The 24,157-nt window shown below is 58.7% G+C and overlaps 1 protein-coding gene and 1 long non-coding RNA gene across 2 annotated transcripts in view; one reads left to right on the top strand and one right to left on the bottom strand.

Annotated features, from left to right (window-relative positions):
* Nucleotides 1-10,274: 10,274 nt before the first annotated feature.
* The window catches only part of LOC142819614 (uncharacterized), a 36,638-nt gene continuing 22,755 nt past the window's right edge, over nt 10,275-24,157 (bottom strand). Inside the window, exon 3 of the long non-coding RNA XR_012897486.1 lies at nt 10,275-10,392. This is a non-coding gene — a long non-coding RNA (uncharacterized LOC142819614). The remainder of the gene's footprint in view (nt 10,393-24,157) is intronic.
* On the top strand, nt 11,565-22,633 carry LOC142819672 (uncharacterized). The gene is made up of 8 exons (XM_075908197.1): nt 11,565-11,762; nt 11,958-12,129; nt 14,830-15,512; nt 18,750-18,833; nt 19,038-19,874; nt 19,935-20,666; nt 21,267-22,106; nt 22,427-22,633. Exons 1-8 carry the CDS (start codon nt 11,565-11,567, stop codon nt 22,631-22,633), a joined length of 3,753 nt encoding a protein of 1,250 aa, XP_075764312.1.

Genomic DNA, 24,157 nt, shown 5'->3' on the forward strand with positions numbered 1-24,157 from the left:
TGTGGGTGCAGCCCTGGGGGTCGGGCAGGGTCCCGGTCCACAGCCAATCCTTCCCTCCCCCCAGCCACGAGACAGACGTGACCCAGAAACCTTCCCTGGCGGAAAGGGAACCCGTCGCTACCTGCACGCACGGAACAGAAAGGGCCTGGCTGGGGCGATAAACACTTTAAAGCCACATGGCTGACCCAGAAGTGGGGTACGGCAGCCGTCCTGGGAACTGCCGCCCTGCCACAGACTGGCTGGGAACCTTGTGCCTCTTTTCACAACACACACGGGTCCCACCGAAGGAACTGACCCGATGGGAAACCCAAGGACACTGTGGGAGACACATGGGGTGTGTCTACGCTGGCAAGTTATTCCGGAAAATCAGCCGCTTTTCCGGAAAAACTTGCCAGCTGTCTACACTGGCCGCTTGAATTTCTGCAAGAACACTGACTTCCTACTGCTTTTTGTGGAAATACTATGCTGCTTCCGTTCAGGAAAAAGTCCCTTTTGCACAAAACTTTTGCACAAAAGGCCCAGTGTAGACAGCACAGGACTGTTTTCCGCAAAAAAAACCCAAGCGCGAAAATGGCGATCGGGGCTTTTTTGTGGAAAAGCGCGTCTAGATTGGCACGGACGCTTTTCTGCAAAAAGTGCTTTTTCGGAAAAGCATCCGTGCCAATCTAGACGCTCTTTTCTGAAAATGCTTTGAATGGAAAACTTTTCCGTTAAAAGCATTTCCGGAAAATCATGCCAGTGTAGACGTAGCCATGAGGTTTGGGGAAAGCGCCTGCAATAGCGAGGGGCAGGGACAAGGGCGTCCCGTAAGCAGGCAGCTCTGAAGCGAAAAGAGGCTGAGACGCGGTCACTGCCGGAAGCGCATCACAGGCTGTGAGAAGCAGAATGCTGTGTGGCAGGGGAAACTGAGGCACACTGCTTCATGGTATTGGTGGCTAAATGCCAGGAACCGTACACTTTCGAAAACTTTGCCGTCCTCCCTCTGGGGCAATTCTGCACCCGAAACGTTTCCAGGCACCGGGTGGCAGAGATCGAGAACTCCGTAAACACACCTGTGAATGGCGTCACAGCGTGTAATTGTGGATCTTACACTTTCCCACTGGAAACATGGAAAAGTTCTTGTTGAGCACAAAGGGATCCCACCTCAGACAAAATCTCTCCATAGGCAGGAAACTGGACAATGGGGGCAGCTGCCAGACGCCCAGAGACCCCTGCTGCACCCAAGCTGCCTGCAGGAAACAAAAGGCTGATCAGGAGGAAGGATCAGCCCGAGCCGGGAGGCTTCCCAGGTGCTCAGAGCGACTCTTAGGTACGAATTTGCAAGGAACAGGTTTCTGAGCGTACGAGGCGCAACTGCCCAGTTTGTTTATTTTGCTCAGTAACTTTGATCTCCCTGTTGCCACTTGCAGCCACGGAAACCCCACCCATTCTACTAACTGAAATTCCGTGTTTCTGAACAAACCCTGCGTAAATAATTGTTCCCTGGGGGGACGAGAGCTGGGCACGTCTCTGCTTCAGTGATAAAGGGGGGAGCGTGTTATGGGCTTGCTCTGTGTGAACTTTATACAGGGAAAGACGGATTGATCTGGTCCCAGTGGGCTGCTCTCTTTGGAGCTGGGACGAGTCCCTTTGATGGAGCCTTCTCCGAGCCGAGACGTGTGGAGTGTTTGTGTCACTCTGCAGTGGGCTGGGACCCCAGTGCTGTACCAGGGCTGGAGGAGGCCGGAGGGCGTGGCTCACCAGTATAGGATTTCAGGGCACCCAGAAGCAGGTCTGCAGGCTCCGTGACTCAACTTGTCGCATCTCCTCCCGTCCCCCCTTGCATCCCTCAATCGTGTTTTGATCCCAACTGCCCCAGTTGGCGTGGCCAGATTCCCCAGCCCTGAACCATGCACCCAGATCCCGGTTTTGCAGTGGGATGCATCCGGCATCCCTCCCTTCCCAATTGAGTCACTGGGCCCTGGCTGTGCACCTCACCCTCTCCGGTCCCTGTCTTTGCTCTCAGGCAGGGCGGTGGTAATTACCTCTTGGCCCTTCGAATGAGCCATTCTGGGTTTCTGGCAAACAGCTGGCGGGATGCCCACGGCGGATCTGAAACAAGGGCTTAGCCGGTGACACCTGGGAGGGGCAGGGCCGCTGCCTGGGTATTTAGGGGCTGAGAGGAGGTGGCTCTCGGGTGAGGTGTTGGCATTCAGAGGTGACAGACACGGAGGTGAGTCGGGAACTCCAGAGAGACCTGGCCGGGGCGGGCTCAAGGGCAACAGGATGGCAGATGAAATTCAGGTTTGGTTGAACGTTGGGGGATGGGGAGTTTGAAGAGCTCCAAGACTTGGCAGGTTCTAACTCAATCGAGGGGAACCAGGGAAGGTACCCCAGTGTCCCCGGAGGAGGAGCCGTGCTCACCTCGGCTCGCCGCGCCACTGCTGAAGAGAAAAGCCAATAAGGACGTTCGGCTGCCAGAGGGGATGGAGAACTACATGGAAATACTGTGGTGCCCTCTCTGGACCGGCAGGATGCTCTGGCCTTTGGGTGGGCAGTGCCGGTCCCTCTGTCTCAGAAGGGATAGCACAGATCTGGAGCCAAAGCAGATGGGGAGGGGGGGGAGGAAACTGGCCCAGGGCAGAGCCCTGCATCCGGACTGGAATCCTGCCTCATTGCTACAGCCGTGGAAGCAGGAAAAGGTGCTTTGCTGGGTGGGCAAGAAGAAGAGACTGTGGGGCCACGGGGCAAAGCACATGACAGCAGCTTGTCAGAAGTGGCAGCAAGAGAGAGCAAGTGTTTTCCTAAAGAAAGATTTAAATACTCGAATGTGAGGAGGGGGTGGGAAGAGCATTGAAGTCTGATACCGCAGCAGTGAAATGCCTTTTTGGTAATTTTTGTTCTATATTTTAGTGGTAAAAATTGTGTCTGACTTCTGTTCATTTGTGTAATATAGTAACCAAAGTAGTTTTTCAAAGTAGCTTGAGGGAATATGTCTCTCCTGCGGGATTAGCGAGATCTAAGGTCTTTGTAGGTGGGAGTGAAATAAAAATGCAGGCACAGCGCAGGAGAGAGTGGGAGTAGGATTAAAATACCGTCCCACGCAGGGCTGTATCAGAGAACTCCCGTTCTGTTATCTCTGGGAATGGCTGTGGCATTGTACAGCGGGGAACACACTTTTCATAGTTGAAAAATGAAGGGTGACTGCAACATTTAGCTTTAAATCAACGTTCAATGTCCTTAAACGTTTGTAAATGCACCAAACCCATATACTTTGGCTTTTCAGTTTGGCCAATAATTGGGTCAATCCAGAATATTTTTGGTCAAAATTCTTTAGAACAAGGAGAAAACCAAAAAACAGTTCTGGCAGAATTGTGTTGCCTGGTGTTACCCTCCTGATCCTCGGCTGCAATTCCCTTCCAGCCTCCTTTCTGTCGTGACTCCCTCCTGCTCCCCTCCGGCTCCAGCTGCGCCAGCCCTGAGAAGGCTCCGTTCAGCTCCCAGCCCAGCAGTGGGCTCCTCCCAGCACCATGGGGGTTTCCTCGCTCCTCTGCCTCCTCCCTGCTCTCCTAGCGACAACCAGTGTCCAAGGTGAGTCGTCCAGGAGGGGAGAAGTGGCTGCAGCCATGGAGTTCGACCCCTCACGCCCCTCGGCTGCCCAGCCAGGGCCCCTTCCGCATGTGCAGGGCGCTGGGAGTAGCTCTGGGGGCACAAGGTTCTGTGGGTACGACCGTTGTGGTAGCAGCTTGGCCATAGCGCTGCAGTGGGTCCTGCGGAGCCCATAGTGCAGACTCCACCTGCCCCAGTGGAAGGGGGTTTCCATCCCTCGAGGGGCTCACCTCCCAAGCCAGGGGGTCCAAGCTGAGGGGAACATGCACCCCTGGACTCATCCGCACACACTTCGATCGGCTGCTCCCCCAGAACACAAGAACGCTGGTGGAGAAGAGGATTGGGGGCTCAGTTGCCCCTGACATGGAAGGAGAAGAGGTTACGTGCTCCATCCCCTAATGGCTTCTTTGCCCTCCACGGGCCCCTTTCCAGAATGTCCTCACCCTTTCTGTAACAGGACCCCCCGACACTGGACACAACACTCCAGACATGGCCTCACCGGTGCCAAACAGAGAGGAACTGTCAGTTCCCCATTTCCACAGAGCCACTTACATTAGAACAGCGATACTGGGTCAGACCAATGGTCATGATTTCTTAGGCCAGTCATGATTTTCTAGACCCCTATCGTATCCCCCTTAGCCTCCTCTTTTCTAAACTGAAAAGTCCCCGTCTTTTTAATCTCTCTTCATATGGGACCTGTTCCACACCTCTCATCATTTTTGTTGCCCTTCTATGAAGCTTTTCCAGTACCAATATGTCTTTTTTGAGATTAGGCAACTACATCTGTACGCACTATTCAAGATGTGGGTGTATCATGGTTTTATATAGAGGCAATAAGGTATTTTCTGTTTTATTCTCTGTCAATGTGCCTTTTAAAATGATTCCTAAGGTTGTTTGCTTTTTTGACTACCACTGCATACCGAGAAGAATTACATTTATCAACATTAAATTTCATTTGCCATTTTGATGCCCAATCATTTAGTTTGGATGCTCTTCAAATCTTCATTGATCTTAACTATCTTGAGCAATTTGGTATCATCAGCAAATTTTGCCACCTCACTGTTTACCCCTTTCTCAAGGTCATTTTTGAATAAGTTGAATAGGATTGCTTCCAGTGAGTCCCTTGGGGGACCCCACTAGTTAGCTCTCTCCACTCTGAAAACTGACCATTTATTCCTACCCTTTGTTTCCTGACTTTTAATCAGTTAGCAGCCTCCAAAAGAACCTTCCCTCTTATCCCACGACAACTTACTTTACTTAAGAGCCTTTGGTGAGGGACCTTGTCAAAGGCTTTCTGGAAAGCTGAGTACACTATATCCACTGTCTCCCTTGTCCAGTTGTTTGTTGATGCCTTCAAAGAACTCTAGCAGATTAATAAGGCATGATTTCCTTTTACCATGGTGACTTTTCCCCAACAAATTATGTTCATTTATGTGTCTCACAATTTTATTTGTTACTATAGTTTCAATTAATTTGCCTGGTACTGGCGTTAGACTGACTGGTTTGTAATTGCCAGGAAAACCTCTGGAGCCCTTTTTATGTATTGGCATTGTGTTAACTATCTTCTAATCATTAGGTATGGATGCTGATTTAAAGGATAGGTTGCAAACGACATTTAATAGATCTACAATTTCACATTTGAGTTCTTTCAGAACTCTCGGGTGAATGCCAACTGGTCCCAGTGACTTGTTACTGTTAAATTTTTTAATTTGTTGCAAAACCTCCTCTCATGACACCTCAATCTGGGACAATTTGTCACCTAAAAAGAATGGCTCAGATATGGGAATCTCCCCAATGTCCTCAGCCGTGAAGACTGAAGCAAAGTATTCATTTTGCTTCTCTGTAATGACTTTATCATCTTTGAGTGCTCCTTTAGCATATCAGTTGTCCTTGGGCCGCTCTGGTTGTTTAGCCGGCTTCCTGCTTCTGATGGACTTAAAAACCATTTCACTATTTCTTGTTGAGGTTTTGGCTAGCTGTTCTTCAGACTCCTTTTTGGCTTTTCTTATTATATTTTTACACTTAATTTGACAACAATAATGCTCCTTTCTATTTTCCTCACTAGGATTTGACTTCTACTTTTTAAAGGTGTCTTTTTATCTCGCTGCTTGTTTTACTTGGTTGTTAAGCTACGGTGGCACTTCTTTGGTTCTCTTACTGTTTTTTTATTCTTGGATATACTGTACATTGAAGTTAGGCCTCTATTATGGTGTCTTTGAAAAGTGTCCATGCAGCTTGCAGAGATTTTACTTTTGTCACTGCACCTTTTAATTTCAGTTTAACTCACGTCCTCATTGTTGTGTAGTTCCCCTTTTTGAAGTTAAATGCCACAGTGTTGGGCTACTGAGGTGTTTTTCCCACCACAGGGAAGTTAAATTTGATTACATTATGTTCCCTATTTCTAAGCAGTCCAGTTATATTTACCTCTTGAACCAGATCGTGTGCTCTACTTAAGACAACATCAAAAATTGCTTCTCCCCTTGTTTCCTGAACTAGCTGTTCCAAGAAGCAGTCATTTACGGTTTCAAGAAATATATCTCTACATCTAGTCCTGAGGTGACGTGTACCCAGTCAATACGGGGATAGTTGAAATCCCCCACTATTACTGAGCTTTTCATTTTGGTAGCCTCTCCAATCTCCCTTAGCATGTCATAGTCACTATCACTGTCGTGACCAGGTGGTTGATAATAAATCCCCACTGCTACATTCTTATTATTGGAGGATGGAATGACTATCCACAGAAATTCTATTGAACATTTTGGCTCATTGTTACTTCATTTGATTCTACATTTCCTTTCACGTATAGTGCCCCTTCCCCAATCACATGACCTGTTCTGTCCTTATAATAGATTTTTGTACCCTGGTATGACTGTATCTCATTGATTATCCTCATTCCATGTGATATCCTCAAGTTTCCATTATGCCTATTATATCAATACTAGTCAATTAGCCCGTCATAAGACAGGATTTTCAGATCTCTCCTCCACGTCCGTCTTCTCTCCTGAGCCTCCGGTCTCTTGCTCTGTCTCTTTCTCTCTCTCTCTCTCTTCCTCCTACTGCCTCCCCCTCTCTCTCTCAGCTCACCACTGCCTTCTGCCTCTCAATCTGTCTCTCTCTTTCTCTTCTCCCCTTCCTGCCTCTCACTCTTTCTCCACACTCCTCTGTCTTCGTCGGAGATGCACGCTCATCCAGGCCCCGCCCCCTGGGCATGTACGTCACCGCCCTGCCACCATTCGCCTCCTGCCGTGGCGCTCGGCTGAGTTCTGTGCCGCTCAGCTGGGCCGCCGCGGGGGAGCAAGCGGAGCAAGTGGCCGCTAGGACTCCCCTGCGGCGGCCCGGCTGAGTGGCCCAGAAGTCAGACAAGCACCACGGTGGGAGGCAACATCGCCCCCCATAGGCAACACGTAACACTACAGCGTTACAGACGCACAGACATTAGGCTACTATATTTATGATCCTCTTTTAAGATCAGGTGGTCTAGTTTACCCATTATATTATTTACAGTTCTAGCATTTGTGCATAAGCACTTTAATAATTTGTCACTCTTTATCTGTCTGCCATTTCCTGATGTGTTAGACTCCTCCACCACTATTATCTCATCTGTTATTGTCTCATCTGAAACTGTCTGCCCACCTGGCCCTGCGCATGGAACTGGAAACATTTCAGAGAACGCTACCATAGAGGTCCTGGATTTCAATCTCTTTCCTAGCAGCCTAAGTTTTGCCACCAGAATCTCTCTCCTACCCTTCCCTATGTCGTTGGTACCTACATCTACCACGACCACTGGCTCCTCCCCAGCACTACACATACGGCTGTTTAGATGCCCGGAGAGATCCACAACCTTTGCACCAGGTAGGCCAGTTACCATATGGTTCTCCCGATCATCACAAAGCCAGCTAGCTATCTTTCTAATGATTGAACCTCGCCCCAACACTAACACCTGCCTTTGCCTAATGACTGGAGTTCCCTCCCCCTGCAGATGTATCCTCAGTGCGAGAGGAGACCCCATCATCCTATGGAAGGAGGGTCCTAACTATGGGATTGTTTCCCTCTGTTCCAGTTGACTGTTCTCCTTCCCTGAGCCTTTCACCCTCCTTAACAGCACAGGGGCTGTCTGACCGAAGGTGGGAGAGTTCTACAGTGTCCTGGAAAGACTCATCTGCGTACCTCTCGGGCTTCTTTGCCTCCTCCAGTTCAGCCACCCTGGCCTCCAAAGACCGTATGTGTCTCTGAGGGCTCCTTGCACTGAATGCACACGTACGCCACCCGCCCACAGGGCAGGTAATCACACATGCTACATGGGGTGCAATAAAGAGGACAGCCCCCCTCTGCTGCTGCACTTCTGCCTGCGTCCCTTCCGACAGAGAATTCGGTTATTGATGGGGATTTTATTTAAATCAGGTAGTTTTGGTTTCAGTTTAGTTTAAATGTTTTTAAGAATGGCAAGTGTACTTCACCCCCTTGCCACTCCCCTTCGAAGCTCCCTCACCAAACTCCCGGTTCACTGCCCTTAGTCACAAAGCTCAGCATAGAGGGCAGTCGGGTTGGTCAGGCAGAACTGCCCCTTGGGGAATCCATGTTGGATGTTGCTGATCACCTTCCTCTCCTTCAAGAGTTTCCAAATGGATTTCCTGAAGATCTGCTCCACGGTTTTCAGGGGACTAACCAGTCTGGAGTTCCCCCAAATCCTGCTTCTTCCCTTTGTAAATAGGGGCACCACATTTGCCTTTGTCCAGTGGTCTGAGATCACCCCAGATCCTCATGATCCCTAGCCCAGGTACTGCAGCAGCCCTGTCATTGAAATTGTGCCATTGTGGAGGGTCTCGAAGGCAATCGGGCCCATTCACCCCACTGCTTGTTTGGCGCAGGGGAAGACTCGGGCTCAGGGACAATCAGAGCTGATACTGTTACCCCAGTAAGAAGGAAACACTCGCTCTTATTTCTCCAGCGGGGACCCTGACATGCAACGTGGGCTTCGGCCAAACGGAGGCCTGCGATGTGGCTCCAGGGACCTGCCAAGACGACCCGGCGACGGGCGGCTGCCTCTCCATGGCAGAAGAAATTTCCCTGGGTAGGTGACGTTGCCTTCACCCCTGGCACATCTTACCCTGCCTCTGTCCCCACCCCCGCTACCAGAGCCACCCCAGCACTGACCCTCCCAGAACCCCGGTACCCGGCACAGCACAGCGCGGTGCTTGGTTGATTCCGGCAACGTTACAGTCTCTGTCACAGTGACTGGCAGGCCGGGCAGGCAGTGGGTCTGGCCCTACTGGTCAGCTGGAAAGCTCCCATTGACTTCAGAGGGCCAATTTCACCCCTTGGGTGCTACTGATGGGATTTCACTCATTGGGCTTTCAACCCCACACGGAAGCTGCTCCGGGGAGAAACGCACTTTCTGAGGGGGGTTGAAAAGGAGACTGGGGATGGGATCCCTTGGGCCCTGCTGGCTGCTCCCAAAGCCCATTTGTTGCCCTTGGTTACCTGCTCAGGGATGGGGCACTTCCTCACATGTGTTTTTGTTCTTAAAAAAACTCTTTCCACCCCTTGGACTGGGAGATGCCAAACAAACCTTCTCCCTGTTCAACCGCCGAGAGCCTCGGGCCGGCGGATTCACCAGTTCCCTTCAGTTCCCGCAGTTTCTCCTTTGACGTGGGAACCCGAGTTACAGACCCAGTTCGGTTCATCCTGCCACTGACCTAACGGGACTGAACGGCCCTTCCACTCCACTGTGGGAATGACACGGAGCCCCCACCAGCTTTTACGTGGTTGGTCATTATCGAGCCACCTGTCTGCCAACCTGCCTACTTATTCATTCCCCGCCAGGCCCACCCGCCTCTGAGCACACTCAGGACATTTTCCCAGCACAGTCCCCAGTGGATTTATTCAGGCTCTGGAAGCACTGTGATTAATGTGGCCAGGACCAGAGATTGAACCTCACTGCCCCCTACTCTCCACCCACAAACCCTTTAGCCGCAGCCGGGCTGAAACAATCTGGGGGGCAGTTTAGGCCTCGGTTTCTCTTCACCCTCCTGAATTGTGGCCCCAGAATCAGGCAGAGGATCCCAGCAGCCGCACAAGGAGGTAAAATCCCCTCCCTGACCCTGCCTGAGGGTCCCTCCCAGCCTCCCATTTTCTGTTTTGCTCTTTTCTATGGCACAAAGGCGGGACAAAACAGACGTTCTTCTCCAAGCAATGTCTCAGCCGGTATAACAGTGACATAAAAGGCCCCTTCTCTTTCACCGTGGGGAAGGACCAGTACGTGAGGATCAATGTCCTACAATGCAACACAGATTTGTGCAACTCGGCCGCACCTCAAGGTACGTTGTGGGTCTGTTTGTTTTGTCCCTATTTCAGGGCATGGCCACAATTAGGAACAATTAGAGGGTGTGAGCTGCGTGTGGCTCTACCTCTCCATGTGCTCCTGCCGATGTACATAGGTTGGCAGGAGGAGCGCTTTGGAAGGGCATTAGCTCAAAGCACAGGAATAAACAGCTCTCAGGTGTCAGCACGGTGCAACAAGCAAGGTCAGCGAGGTCATTGGACCGGCACTGGGCAGAGTCACACCCCAGCAGATCCGCACACCCCATCTCCCTTGCTACAGTTGGATCGTTCATGTGGACAAGCCATGGCACAATTGTATTTGGTGCTCTTTTCTCCCTTTTATTGCCCCAGATTCTATATACTCACATGTCATTTCTGTCTCCAGTGAAATTCTTGAAGCTGGCGGATCTCCGGGCGGGGGTAGAACAGTCGGGGCCCGTTTGCCATCAGATGGGCGGGGGCTGCATGCGAAGGAGGGAGCAGCTGCTGGGACAGGTTCACAACTAAGCTTCCTGGAACCTATTGGTTCCCCCTTCACACTCACTGGGATCCAGAACTGAGCCAGTGTGGCCATCGCCAACTGTTGTGTCCCAGACACACAGAGATATGCCACCTGGCTGCAGGGAGGGGCCTGCACATGGGAACTGAGGAAGGGCCCATCCCCCGTTGGAACAAAGCTTAACCCAACCTGTGACCGTCTCTCTGTCTTTGTTCTCAGTGTCCCCAGACACCACCCCGAACGGGCGGCAGTGCCCAACCTGCTTTGCTCTGGGCTCCGCTGCCTGCAACAGTGAAATCACCCCCTGCACGGGGCAGGAGACCTATTGCCTGGATTCCACTGGCGAGCTGAACCAAGGTAAATTCTGCCAGTTGCTCACAGGGCGAGGGGTGCCCGGAAAGCTACCAGGGCAAGAGCTCCCCTGAGAGCTGGTGGGACCTGGAGTCTGTGCCGAGCCATGGCAGGCTGGTGGTGCCAAGAGGGCTTTTGGCTGGAGGGAAGCAGAGAGGAATTGGGACACTTCCTTCCAGCCCGGCTCTCCCAACTCACTGGTGCCACCATGCTACAAGGGTGGTGGCAGTAGGGTACTTGCAAGGGGAGGGTTGTGATGTCAGAGATGCAGAGCTGAGGAGAGAACCAAAGAGTCCTGGCTTCCACCCCTTCGCTGCTCTAACCACTAGTCCCCACCTCCTTCATGTTTAAGTGGAACTAAGCTGCTGTTGTTCCATGAGGCACTTCCTGTTCTCAGTGTGTGCCCAGAGCTCCCAGCGCTCTGTGATGGTTATAAAGTAACTGAACCAAGGGGGAAGGTTGCTGGAGATGGGGAGAGGCGGCGTGTTGCCCGGTGGCACCGCACTGAAAAGCAGCCGCCCCACCCACAGCTCCGTTTCCAAACCTAGCACCATGTACTGGTGCGCGGGGCAGCCTAGAGGGCACCAGGCACCTGCCCTACTGTGGCCTTTTGCAGCAGGAGCAGGGAGATCGCAAGCGAGTGAGAAGGGGAGGCAGAGCAGGAACCACAACGGGGTAGAGAAGGACCCAGAGCTCCTCATCCGTAAAACCAGGCTGAATATCTCCAACAGGTGCATCAACATCAACATTTGCGGCAAAGGGCTGCGCAACACCATCCGCACAGGATATTAAACCTGGAACCACCATGACGTCTACAGACTACACCTTCACATTTCTGACAGGAAAAATAACCCCCAGCAGCCTGATTGATATTGAAAACAGAGACATTACCCCAATCACTGACATCACCACTCCAGAAACACCCACCTCCACCCTCACCACCACAGCCCCCGAGACGACCACCTCGGTCCTCACCACTACCGCTCCCGATACAACCACCTCGGTTCTCACCACTACCGCTCCCGATACAACCACCTCGGTCCTCACCACCACGGCTCCAGACACGACAACCTCGGTCCTCACCACAACAGCCCCCGATACAACCACCTCGATCCTCACCACCACGGCTCCAGACACGACAAGCTCGGTCCTCACCACCACAGCCCCCGATACAACCACCTCGATCCTCACCACTAAGGCTCCCGAGACGACCACCTCGGTCCTAACCACCACCGCCCCAGAGACGACCACCTCAGTCCTCACAACTACGGCTCTGGACACGATCACCACAGTCCTCACCACCACAGTCCCCGAGACGACCACCTCGATCCTCACCACTACAGCTCCAGAGACAACTACCTCAGTCCTCAGCACTATGGCTCCGGACACGACCACCTCGGTCCTCAGCACTACGGCTCCGGACACGACCACCTCGGTCCTCAGCACTACAGCTCCGGACACGACCACCTCGGTCCTCACCACCACCACCCCTGAGATGACCACCTTGGTCCTCACCACCACGGCTCCGGACACGACAACCTCGGTCCTCACCACAACCGCCCCCGAGACGACCACCTCGGTCCTCACCACCACTGCCCCCGAGACGACCACCTCGGTCCCCACCACCACCGCTCCTGAGACGACCACCTCGGTCCTCACCACTACGGCTCTGGACACGACCACCTCGGTCCTCACCACCGCCCCCGAGACGACCACCTCGGTCCTCACCACTACGGCTCCGGACACGACCACCTCGGTCCTCACCACGACGGCTCCGGACACGACCACCTCGGTCCTCACCACCACCGCCCCTGAGACGACCACCTCGGTCCTCACCACCACTGCCCCTGAGACGACCACCTCGGTCCTCACCACCACCGCCCCCGAGACGACCACCTCGGTCCTCACCACCACTGCTCCTGAGACGACCACCTCGGTCCTCACCACTACGGCTCTGGACACGACCACCTTGGTCCTCACCACCACAGCCCCCGAGTCGACCACCTCAGGCCTCACCACTACCGCTCCCGAATCGACCACCTCAGTCCTCACCACTATGGCTCCGGACACGACCACCTCGGTCCTCACCACCACCGCCCCCGAGACGACCACCTCGGTCCTCACCACCACCGCCCCCGAGACGACCACCTCGGTCCTCACCACCACCGCCCCCGAGACGACCACCTCGGTCCTCACCACCACCTCTCCTGAGACGACCACCTCGGTCCTCACCACTACGGCTCTGGACACGACCACCTTGGTCCTCACCACCACAGCCCCCGAGACGACCACCTCAGGCCTCACCACTACCGCTCCCGAAACGACCACCTCAGTCCTCACCACTATGGCTCCGGACACGACCACCTCGGTCCTCACCACCACCGCCCCCGAGACGACCACCTCGGTCCTCACCACCACCGCCCCCGAGACGACCACCTCGGTCCTCACCACCACCGCCCCCGAGACGACCACCTCGGTCCTCACCACTACGGCTCTGGACACGACCACCACGGTCCTCACTACCACAGCCCCCGAGACGACCACCTCAATCCTCACCACTACGGCTCCCGAGACGACCACCTCGGTCCTCACCACTACAGCTCCCGTGACGACCACCTCGGTCCTCACCACCACTGCCCCCGAGACGACCACCTCGGTCCCCACCACCACCGCTCCTGAGACGACCACCTCGGTCCTCACCACTACGGCTCGGGACACGACCACCTCGGTCCTCACCACCGCCCCCGAGACGACCACCTCGGTCCTCACCACTACGGCTCCGGACACGACCACCTCGGTCCTCACCACGACGGCTCCGGACACGACCACCTCGGTCCTCATCACCACCGCCCCCGAGACGACCACCTCGGTCCTCACAACCACCGCCCCCGAGACGACCACCTCGGTCCTCAGCACTACAGCTCCGGACACGACCACCTCGGTCCTCACCACAACCGCCCCCGAGACGACCACCTCGATCCTCACCACTACAGCTCCAGAGACAACTACCTCAGTCCTCAGCACTACGGCTCCGGACACGACCACCTCGGTCCTCAGCACTACGGCTCCGGACACGACCACCTCGGTCCTCAGCACTACAGCTCCGGACACGACCACCTCGGTCCTCACCACAACCGCCCCCGAGACGACCACCTCGGTCCTCACCACCACTGCCCCCGAGACGACCACCTCGGTCCCCACCACCACCGCTCCTGAGACGACCACCTCGGTCCTCACCACTACGGCTCTGGACACGACCACCTCGGTCCTCACCACCGCCCCCGAGACGACCACCTCGGTCCTCACCACTACGGCTCCGGACACGACAACCACGGTCCTCACTACCACAACCCCCGAGACGACCACCTCTATCCTCACCACTACAGCTCCAGAGACGACCACCTCGGTCCTCAGCACTACAGCTCCCGTGACGACCACCTCGATCCTCAGCACTACACCTCCAGAGACGACCACCTCGGTCCTCAGCACTACGGCTCCGGACACGATAACCTCGGTCCTCAGCACTACGGCTCCGGACACGACCACCTCGGTCCTCACCACGACGGCTCCGGACACGACCACCTCGGTCCTCACCACCACCGCCCCCGAGACGACCACCTCGGTCCTCACCACCACCGCCCCTGAGACGACCACCTCGGTCCTCACCACCACCGCCCCCGAGACGACCACCTCGGTCCTCACCACCACCGCTCCTGAGACGACCACCTCGGTCCTCACCACTACGGCTCTGGACACGACCACCTTGGACCTCACCACCACAGCCCCCGAGTCGACCACCTCAGGCCTCACCACTACCGCTCCCGAAACGACCACCTCAGTCCTCACCACTATGGCTCCGGAAACGACCACCTCGGTCCTCACCACCACCGCCCCCGAGACGACCACCTCGGTCCTCACCACCACCGCCCCCGAGACGACCACCTCGGTCCTCAGCACCACCGCCCCCGAGACGACCACCTCGGTCCTCAGCACCACCGCCCCCGAGACGACCACCTCGGTCCTCACCACTACGGCTCTGGACACGACCACTTTGGTCCTCACCACCACAGCTCCGGAGACGACCACCTCAGGCCTCACCACCACCGCCCCCGATACAACCACATCGATCCTCACCACTACGGCTATGGACACGACCACCACGGTCCTCACTACCACAGCCCCCGAGACGACCACCTCAATCCTCACCACTACGGCTCCCGAGACGACCACCTCGGTCCTCACCACTACAGCTCCCGTGACGACCACCTCGGTCCTCACCACTACGGCTCCAGAGACGACTACCTCGGTCCTCACCACCGCCGCCCCAGAGACGACCACCTCGGTCCTCACCACTACGGCTCCGGACACGATCACCACGATCCTCACTACCACAGTCCCCGAGACGACCACCTCAATCCTCACCACTACAGCTCCTGATACAACCACCTCGGTTCTAACCACTACCGCTCCCGATACGACCACCTCGGTCCTCACCACTACGGCTCCGGACACGACCACCTCGGTCCTCAGCACTACAGCTGCGGACACGACCACCTCGGTCCTCACCACCACCACCCCTGAGATGACCACCTTGGTCCTCACCACCACGGCTCCGGACACGACAACCTCGGTCCTCACCACAACCGCCCCCGAGACGACCACCTCGGTCCTCACCACCACTGCCCCCGAGACGACCACCTCGGTCCCCACCACCACCGCTCCTGAGACGACCACCTCGGTCCTCACCACTACGGCTCTGGACACGACCACCTCGGTCCTCACCACCGCCCCCGAGACGACCACCTCGGTCCTCACCACTACGGCTGCGGACACGACCACCTCGGTCCTCACCACGACGGCTCCGGACACGACCACCTCGGTCCTCACCACCGCCCCCGAGACGACCACCTCGGTCCTCACCACTACGGCTCCGGACACGACCACCTCGGTCCTCACCACGACGGCTCCGGACACGACAACCTCGGTCCTCACCACCACCGCCCCCGAGACGACCACCTCGGTCCTCACCACCACTGCCCCTGAGACGACCACCTCGGTCCTCACCACCACCGCCCCCGAGACGACCACCTCGGTCCTCACCACCACCGCTCCTGAGACGACCACCTCGGTCCTCACCACTACGGCTCTGGACACGACCACCTTGGTCCTCACCACCACAGCCCCCGAGTCGACCACCTCAGGCCTCACCACTACCGCTCCCGAAACGACCACCTCAGTCCTCACCACTATGGCTCCGGACACGACCACCTCGGTCCTCACCACCACCGCCCCCGAGACGACCACCTCGGTCCTCACCACCACCGCCCCCGAGACGACCACCTCGGTCCTCACCACCACCGCCCCCAAGACGACCACCTCGGTCCTCACCACCACCGCTCCTGAGACGACCACCTCGGTCCTCACCACTACGGCTCTGGACACGACCACTTTGGTCCTCACCACCACAGCTCCGGAGACGACCACCTCAGGCCTCACCACCACCGCCCCCGATACAACCACCTCGATCCTCACCACTACGGCTCTGGACACGACCACCACGGTCCTCACTACCACAGCCCCCGAGACGACCACCTCAATCCTCACCGCTACGGCTCCCGAGACGACCACCTCGGTCCTCACCACTACAGCTCCCGTGACGACCACCTCGGTCCTCACCACCACTGCCCCCGAGACGACCACCTCGGTCCCCACCACCACCGCTCCTGAGACGACCACCTCAGTCCTCACCACTACGGCTCGGGACACGACCACCTCGGTCCTCACCACTACAGCTCCCGTGACGACCACCTCGGTCCTCACCACTACGGCTCCAGAGACGACTACCTCGGTCCTCACCACCGCCGCCCCAGAGACGACCACCTCGGTCCTCACCACTACGGCTCCGGACACGATAACCACGATCCTCACTACCACAGTCCCCGAGACGACCACCTCAATCCTCACCACTACAGCTCCTGATACAACCACCTCGGTTCTAACCACTACCGCTCCCGATACGACCACCTCGGTCCTCACCACTACGGCTCCGGACACGACCACCTCGGTCCTCAGCACTACAGCTCCGGACACGACCACCTCGGTCCTCACCACCACCACCCCTGAGATGACCACCTTGGTCCTCACCACCACGGCTCCGGACACGACAACCTCGGTCCTCACCACAACCGCCCCCGAGACGACCACCTCGGTCCTCACCACCACTGCCCCCGAGACGACCACCTCGGTCCCCACCACCACCGCTCCTGAGACGACCACCTCGGTCCTCACCACTACGGCTCTGGACACGACCACCTCGGTCCTCACCACCGCCCCCGAGACGACCACCTCGGTCCTCACCACTACGGCTCCGGACACGACCACCTCGGTCCTCACCACGACGGCTCCGGACACGACCACCTCGGTCCTCACCACCACCGCCCCCGAGACGACCACCTCGGTCCTCACCACCACTGCCCCTGAGACGACCACCTCGGTCCTCACCACCACCGCCCCCGAGTCGACCACCTCAGGCCTCACCACTACCGCTCCCGAAACGACCACCTCAGTCCTCACCACTATGGCTCCGGACACGACCACCTCGGTCCTCACCACCACCGCCCCCGAGACGACCACCTCGGTCCTCACCACCACCGCCCCCGAGACAACCACCTCGGTCCTCACCACCACCGCCCCCGAGACGACCACCTCGGTCCTCACCACTACGGCTCTGGACACGACCACTTTGGTCCTCACCACCACAGCTCCGGAGACGACCACCTCAGGCCTCACCACCACCGCCCCCGATACAACCACCTCGATCCTCACCACTACGGCTCTGGACACGACCACCACGGTCCTCACTACCACAGCCCCCGAGACGACCACCTCAATCCTCACCGCTACGGCTCCCGAGACGACCACCTCGGTCCTCACCACTACAGCTCCCGTGACGACCACCTCGGTCCTCACCACCACTGCCCCCGAGACGACCACCTCGGTCCCCACCACCACCGCTCCTGAGACGACCACCTCGGTCCTCACCACTACGGCTCGGGACACGACCACCTCGGTCCTCACCACCGCCCCCGAGACGACCACCTCGGTCCTTACCACTACGGCTCCGGACACGACCACCTCGGTCCTCACCAGACCGGCTCCGGACACGACCACCTCGGTCCTCACCACCACCGCCCCCGAGACGACCACCTCGGTCCTCACCACCACCGCCCCTGAGACGACCACCTCGGTCCTCACCACCACCGCCCCTGAGACGACCACCTCGGTCCTCACCACCACCGCCCCCGAGACGACCACCTCGGTCCTCACCACTACGGGTCTGGACACGACCACCTTGGTCCTCACCACCACAGCCCCCGAGTCGACAACCTCAGGCCTCACCACTACCGCTCCCGAAACGACCACCTCAGTCCTCACCACTATGGCTCCGGACACGACCACCTCGGTCCTCACCACCACCGCCCCCGAGACGACCACCTCGGTCCTCACCACCACCGCCCCCGAGACAACCACCTCGGTCCTCACCACCACCGCCCCCGAGACGACCACCTCGGTCCTCACCACTACGGCTCTGGACACGACCACTTTGGTCCTCACCACCACAGCTCCGGAGACGACCACCTCAGGCCTCACCACCACCGCCCCCGATACAACCACCTCGATCCTCACCACTACGGCTCTGGACACGACCACCACGGTCCTCACTACCACAGCCCCCGAGACGACCACCTCAATCCTCACCGCTACGGCTCCCGAGACGACCACCTCGGTCCTCACCACTACAGCTCCCGTGACGACCACCTCGGTCCTCACCACCACTGCCCCCGAGACGACCACCTCGGTCCCCACCACCACCGCCCCTGAGACGACCACCTCGGTCCTCACCACCACCGCCCCTGAGACGACCACCTCGGTCCTCACCACCACAGCCCCTGAGACGACCACCTCGGTCCTCACCACCACTGCCCCTGAGACGACCACCTCGGTCCTCACCACCACCGCCCCCGAGTCGACCACCTCAGGCCTCACCACTACCGCTCCCGAAACGACCACCTCAGTCCTCACCACTATGGCTCCGGACACGACCACCTCGGTCCTCACCACCACCGCCCCCGAGACGACCACCTCGGTCCTCACCACCACCGCCCCCGAGACAACCACCTCGGTCCTCACCACCACCGCCCCCGAGACGACCACCTCGGTCCTCACCACTACGGCTCTGGACACGACCACTTTGGTCCTCACCACCACAGCTCCGGAGACGACCACCTCAGGCCTCACCACCACCGCCCCCGATACAACCACCTCGATCCTCACCACTACGGCTCTGGACACGACCACCACGGTCCTCACTACCACAGCCCCCGAGACGACCACCTCAATCCTCACCGCTACGGCTCCCGAGACGACCACCTCGGTCCTCACCACTACAGCTCCCGTGACGACCACCTCGGTCCTCACCACCACTGCCCCCGAGACGACCACCTCGGTCCCCACCACCACCGCTCCTGAGACGACCACCTCGGTCCTCACCACTACGGCTCGGGACACGACCACCTCGGTCCTCACCACCGCCCCCGAGACGACCACCTCGGTCCTTACCACTACGGCTCCGGACACGACCACCTCGGTCCTCACCAGACCGGCTCCGGACACGACCACCTCGGTCCTCACCACCACCGCCCCCGAGACGACCACCTCGGTCCTCACCACCACCGCCCCTGAGACGACCACCTCGGTCCTCACCACCACCGCCCCTGAGACGACCACCTCGGTCCTCACCACCACCGCCCCCGAGACGACCACCTCGGTCCTCACCACTACGGGTCTGGACACGACCACCTTGGTCCTCACCACCACAGCCCCCGAGTCGACAACCTCAGGCCTCACCACTACCGCTCCCGAAACGACCACCTCAGTCCTCACCACTATGGCTCCGGACACGACCACCTCGGTCCTCACCACCACCGCCCCCGAGACGACCACCTCGGTCCTCACCACCACCGCCCCCGAGACGACCACCTCGGTCCTCACCACCACCGCCCCCGAGACGACCACCTCGGTCCTCACCACCACCTCTCCTGAGACGACCACCTCGGTCCTCACCACTACGGCTCTGGACACGACCACCTTGGTCCTCACCACCACAGCCCCCGAGACGACCACCTCAGGCCTCACCACTACCGCTCCCGAAACGACCACCTCAGTCCTCACCACTATGGCTCCGGACACGACCACCTCGGTCCTCACCACCACCGCCCCCGAGACGACCACCTCGGTCCTCACCACCACCGCCCCCGAGACGACCACCTCGGTCCTCACCACCACCGCCCCCGAGACGACCACCTCGGTCCTCACCACCACCGCTCCTGAGATGACCACCTCGGTCCTCACCGCTACGGCTCTGGACACGACCACTTTGGTCCTCACCACCACAGCTCCGGAGACGACCACCTCAGGCCTCACCACCACCGCCCCCGATACAACCACCTCGATCCTCACCACTACGGCTCTGGACACGACCACTTCGGTCCTCACCACCACAGCTCCGGAGACGACCACCTCAGGCCTCACCACTACAGCTCCCGAGACGACCACCTCGGTCCTCACCACTACAGCTCCCGTGACGACCACCTCGGTCCTCACCACTACGGCTCCAGAGACGAATACCTCGGTCCTCACCACCACCGCCCCAGAGACGACCACCTCGGTCCTCACCACTACGGGTCCGGACACGATCACCACCATCCTCACTACCACAGTCCCCGAGACGACCACCTCAATCCTCACCACCACCGCCCCAGAGACGACCACCTTGATCCTCACCACCACCGCCCCTGAGATGACCACCTTGGTCCTCACCACCACGGCTCCAGACACGACAACCTCGGTCCTCACCACAACCGCCCCCGAGACGACCACCTCGGTCCTCACGACCACTGCCCCCGAGACGACCACCTCGGTCCCCACCACCACCGCTCCTGCGACGACCACCTCGGTCCTCACCACTACAGCTCTGGAAATGACCACCTCGGTCCTCACCACCACCGCCCCCGAGACGACCACAGCGGTCCTCACCACCACCGTCCCCGAGACGACCACCTCGGTCCTCACCACCACCGCCCCCGAGACGACCACCTCGGTCCTCACCACTACGGCTCTGGACACGACCACCTTGGTCCTCACCACCACAGCCCCTGAGACGACCACCTCAGGCCTCACCACCACCGCCCCCGATACAACCACCTCGATCCTCACCACCACCACCCCCGAGACGACCAGCTCGGTCCTCACCACCACCGCCCCCGAGACGACCACCTCAGTCCTCAGCACTACGGCTCTGGACACGACCACCACGGTCCTCACTACCACAGCCCCCGAGACGACCACCTCAATCCTCACCACTACGGCTCCCGAGACGACCACCTCGGTCCTCACCACTACAGCTCCCGTGACGACCACCTCGGTCCTCACCACTACGGCTCCAGAGACGACTACCTCGGTTCTCACCACCACCGCCCCAGAGACGACCACCTCGGTCCTCAGCACTACGGCTCCGGACACGATCACCACGGTCTTCACTACCACAGTCCCCGAGACGACCACCTCGATCCTCACCACTACAGCTCCTGATACAACCACCTCGGTTCTCACCACTACCGCTCCCGATACAACCACCTCGGTCCTCACCACTACGGCTCCCGAGAAGACCACCTCGGTCCTCACCACTACGGCTCCGGACACAACCACCTCGGTCCTCACCACCACAGCCCCTGAGACGACCACCTCTATCCTCACCACTACGGCTCCCGAGACGACCACCTCAGTCCTCACCACTACAGCCCCCGAGACGACCACAGCGGTCCTCACCACCACCGTTCCTGAGACGACCACCTCGGTCTTCACCACCACTGCACCTGAGACGACCACCTCGGTCCTCACCACTACGGCTCCCGATACGACTACCACGTTCCTCACTACCAAAGCCCCCGAAACGACCACCTCGATCCTCACCACTACGGCTCCCGTGACGACCACCTCGGCCCTTACCACTGCGGCTCCGGACACAACCACCTTGGTCCTCACCACCACCGCCCCCCAGACGACCACATTGGCCCTCACCACCACCGCCCCCGAGACCACCACATCGGTCCTCACCACCACCGCTCCCGAGACCACCACCTTGGTCCTCATCACTACCACTCCCGAAACGACTACCTCGGTCCTCACCACTATGGCTCCCGAGACGACCACCTCGGTCCTCACCACCACTGCCCCTGAGATGACCACCTCGATCCTCACCACTACTGCTCCCGAGACGACCACCTCGGTCCTCACCACGTCTGCCCCCGAGACGACCACCTCGGTCCTCATGACAACCGCCCCTGAGACAACCAGCTCGGTCCTCACCACTGCCGCTCCCGAGATGACAACCTCGGTCCTCACCACTATGGCTCCCGAGACGACCACCTCGGTCCTCACCACCACTGCCCCTGAGACGATCACCTCGGTCCTCACCACTACGCCTCCCGAGACGACCACCTCGATCCTCACCACTACTGCTCCCGAGACGACCACCTCGGTCCTCACCACGTCTGCCCCCGAGACGACCACCTCGGACCTCACGACCACCGCCCCTGAGACAACCAGCTCGGTCCTCACCACTGCCGCTCCCGAGATGACAACCTCGGTCCTCACCACTACGGCTCCCGAGATGACCACTTCGGTCATCACAACTACGGCTACGGATACGACCACCTCGATCCTCACTACTACAGCTCCCCAGTCGATCACCTCGGTCCTCACCACTACGGGTCTCGATACGACCACCTCAGTCCTCACCACTTCCGCTGCTGAGACAACCAGCTCGGTCCTCACCACTACGGCTCCCGTGACGACCAGCTCGGTCCCCATCACGACAGCTTCGGACACGACCACCTCGGTCCTCACCACCACCGCCCCCGAGACGACCACCTCAGTCCTCATCACTACCGCTCCTGAAACAACCACCTCGGTCCTCACCACTATGGCTCCCGATATAACCACCTCGGTCCTCACCACTGCAGCTCCCGAGACGACCACCTCGGTCCTCACCACCACTGCCCCTGACACGACCACCTCGGTCCTCACCACTACGGCTCCCGAGACGACCACCTCGGGCGTCACCACTACCGCTCCTGAGATGACCAGCGCGGTCCTCACCACTACGGCTACCGTGACGACCACCTCTGTCTTCACCACTACGGCTCCGGACACAACCACCTCGGTCCTCACCACCACTGCCCCTGAGACGACCACCTCGGTCCTCACCACTACGGCTCCCGATACGACCACCACGGTCCTCACTACCAAAGCCCCTGAGACGACCACCTCGATCCTCACCACTACGGCTCCCGTGACGACCACCTCTGTCTTCCCCACTACGGCTCCGGACACAACCACCTCGGTCCTCACCACCACAGCCCCTGAGACGACCACCTCGATCCTCACCACTACGGCTCCCGAGACCACCATCTCAGTCCTCACCACTACAGCCCCCGAGACGACCACTTCGGTCCTCCCCACCACCGCCCCTGAGCCGACCACATCGGTCCTCACCACCACCGCCCCCGAGACCACCACCTCGGTCCTCACCACCACAGCCCCCGAGACCACCACCTCGGTCTTCATCACTACCACTCCCGAAATGACCACCTCGGTCCTCCCCACTATGGCTCCGGAGACGACCACCTCGGTCCTCACTACCACTGCCCCTGAGATGACCACCTCTGTCCTCACCACTACGGCTCCCGATACGACCACCTCGGTCCTCAACACGTCTGCCCCCGAGACGACCACCTTGGTCCTCACGACCACCGCCCCTGAGACAACCAGCTCGGTCCTCACCACTGCCGCTCCCGAGACGACAACCTCGGTCCTCACCACTACGGCTCCCGAGACGACCACTTCGGTCATCACAACTACGGCTCTGGACACGACCACCTCGATCCTCACTACTACAGCTCCCGAGTCGACCACCTCGGTCCTCACCACTACGGGTCTCGATACGACCACCTCAGTCCTCAGCACTTCCGCTGCCGAGACGACCACCTCGGGCATTACCACTACCGCTCCTGAGACGACCAGCTCGGTCCTCACCACTACGGCTCCCGCGACAACCAGCTCGGTCCCCATCACTACAGCTTCGGACACGACCACCTCGGTCCTCACCACTACCACTCTCGATACGACCACCTCGGTCCTCACCACCACAGGCCCTGAGACGACCACCTCGGTTCTACCCACTACGGCTCCTGAGACGACTACCTCGGTGCTCATCACTACAGCTCCCGAGACAACCTCCTCAGTCCTCACCACCACTGCCCCCGGAACGACCACCTC

This window comes from Pelodiscus sinensis, chromosome 24 (assembly GCF_049634645.1).
Source record: "Pelodiscus sinensis isolate JC-2024 chromosome 24, ASM4963464v1, whole genome shotgun sequence".
Lineage (NCBI taxonomy): Eukaryota > Metazoa > Chordata > Testudines > Trionychidae > Pelodiscus > Pelodiscus sinensis.

Bases quoted from the DNA above. Each gene is read 5' to 3' on its own strand.
- LOC142819672 (XM_075908197.1), top strand. From the start codon at position 11,565: ATGACGTCTACAGACTACACCTTCACATTTCTGACAGGAAAAATAACC. The intron at 11,763-11,957 runs GTTCTCACCACT...CTCACCACTAAG, and splicing joins CTCCCGATACAACCACCTCG to GCTCCCGAGACGACCACCTC. The intron at 15,513-18,749 runs GCTCTGGACACG...ACTGCCCCTGAG, and splicing joins CCTCGGTCCTCACCACTACG to ACGACCACCTCGGTCCTCAC.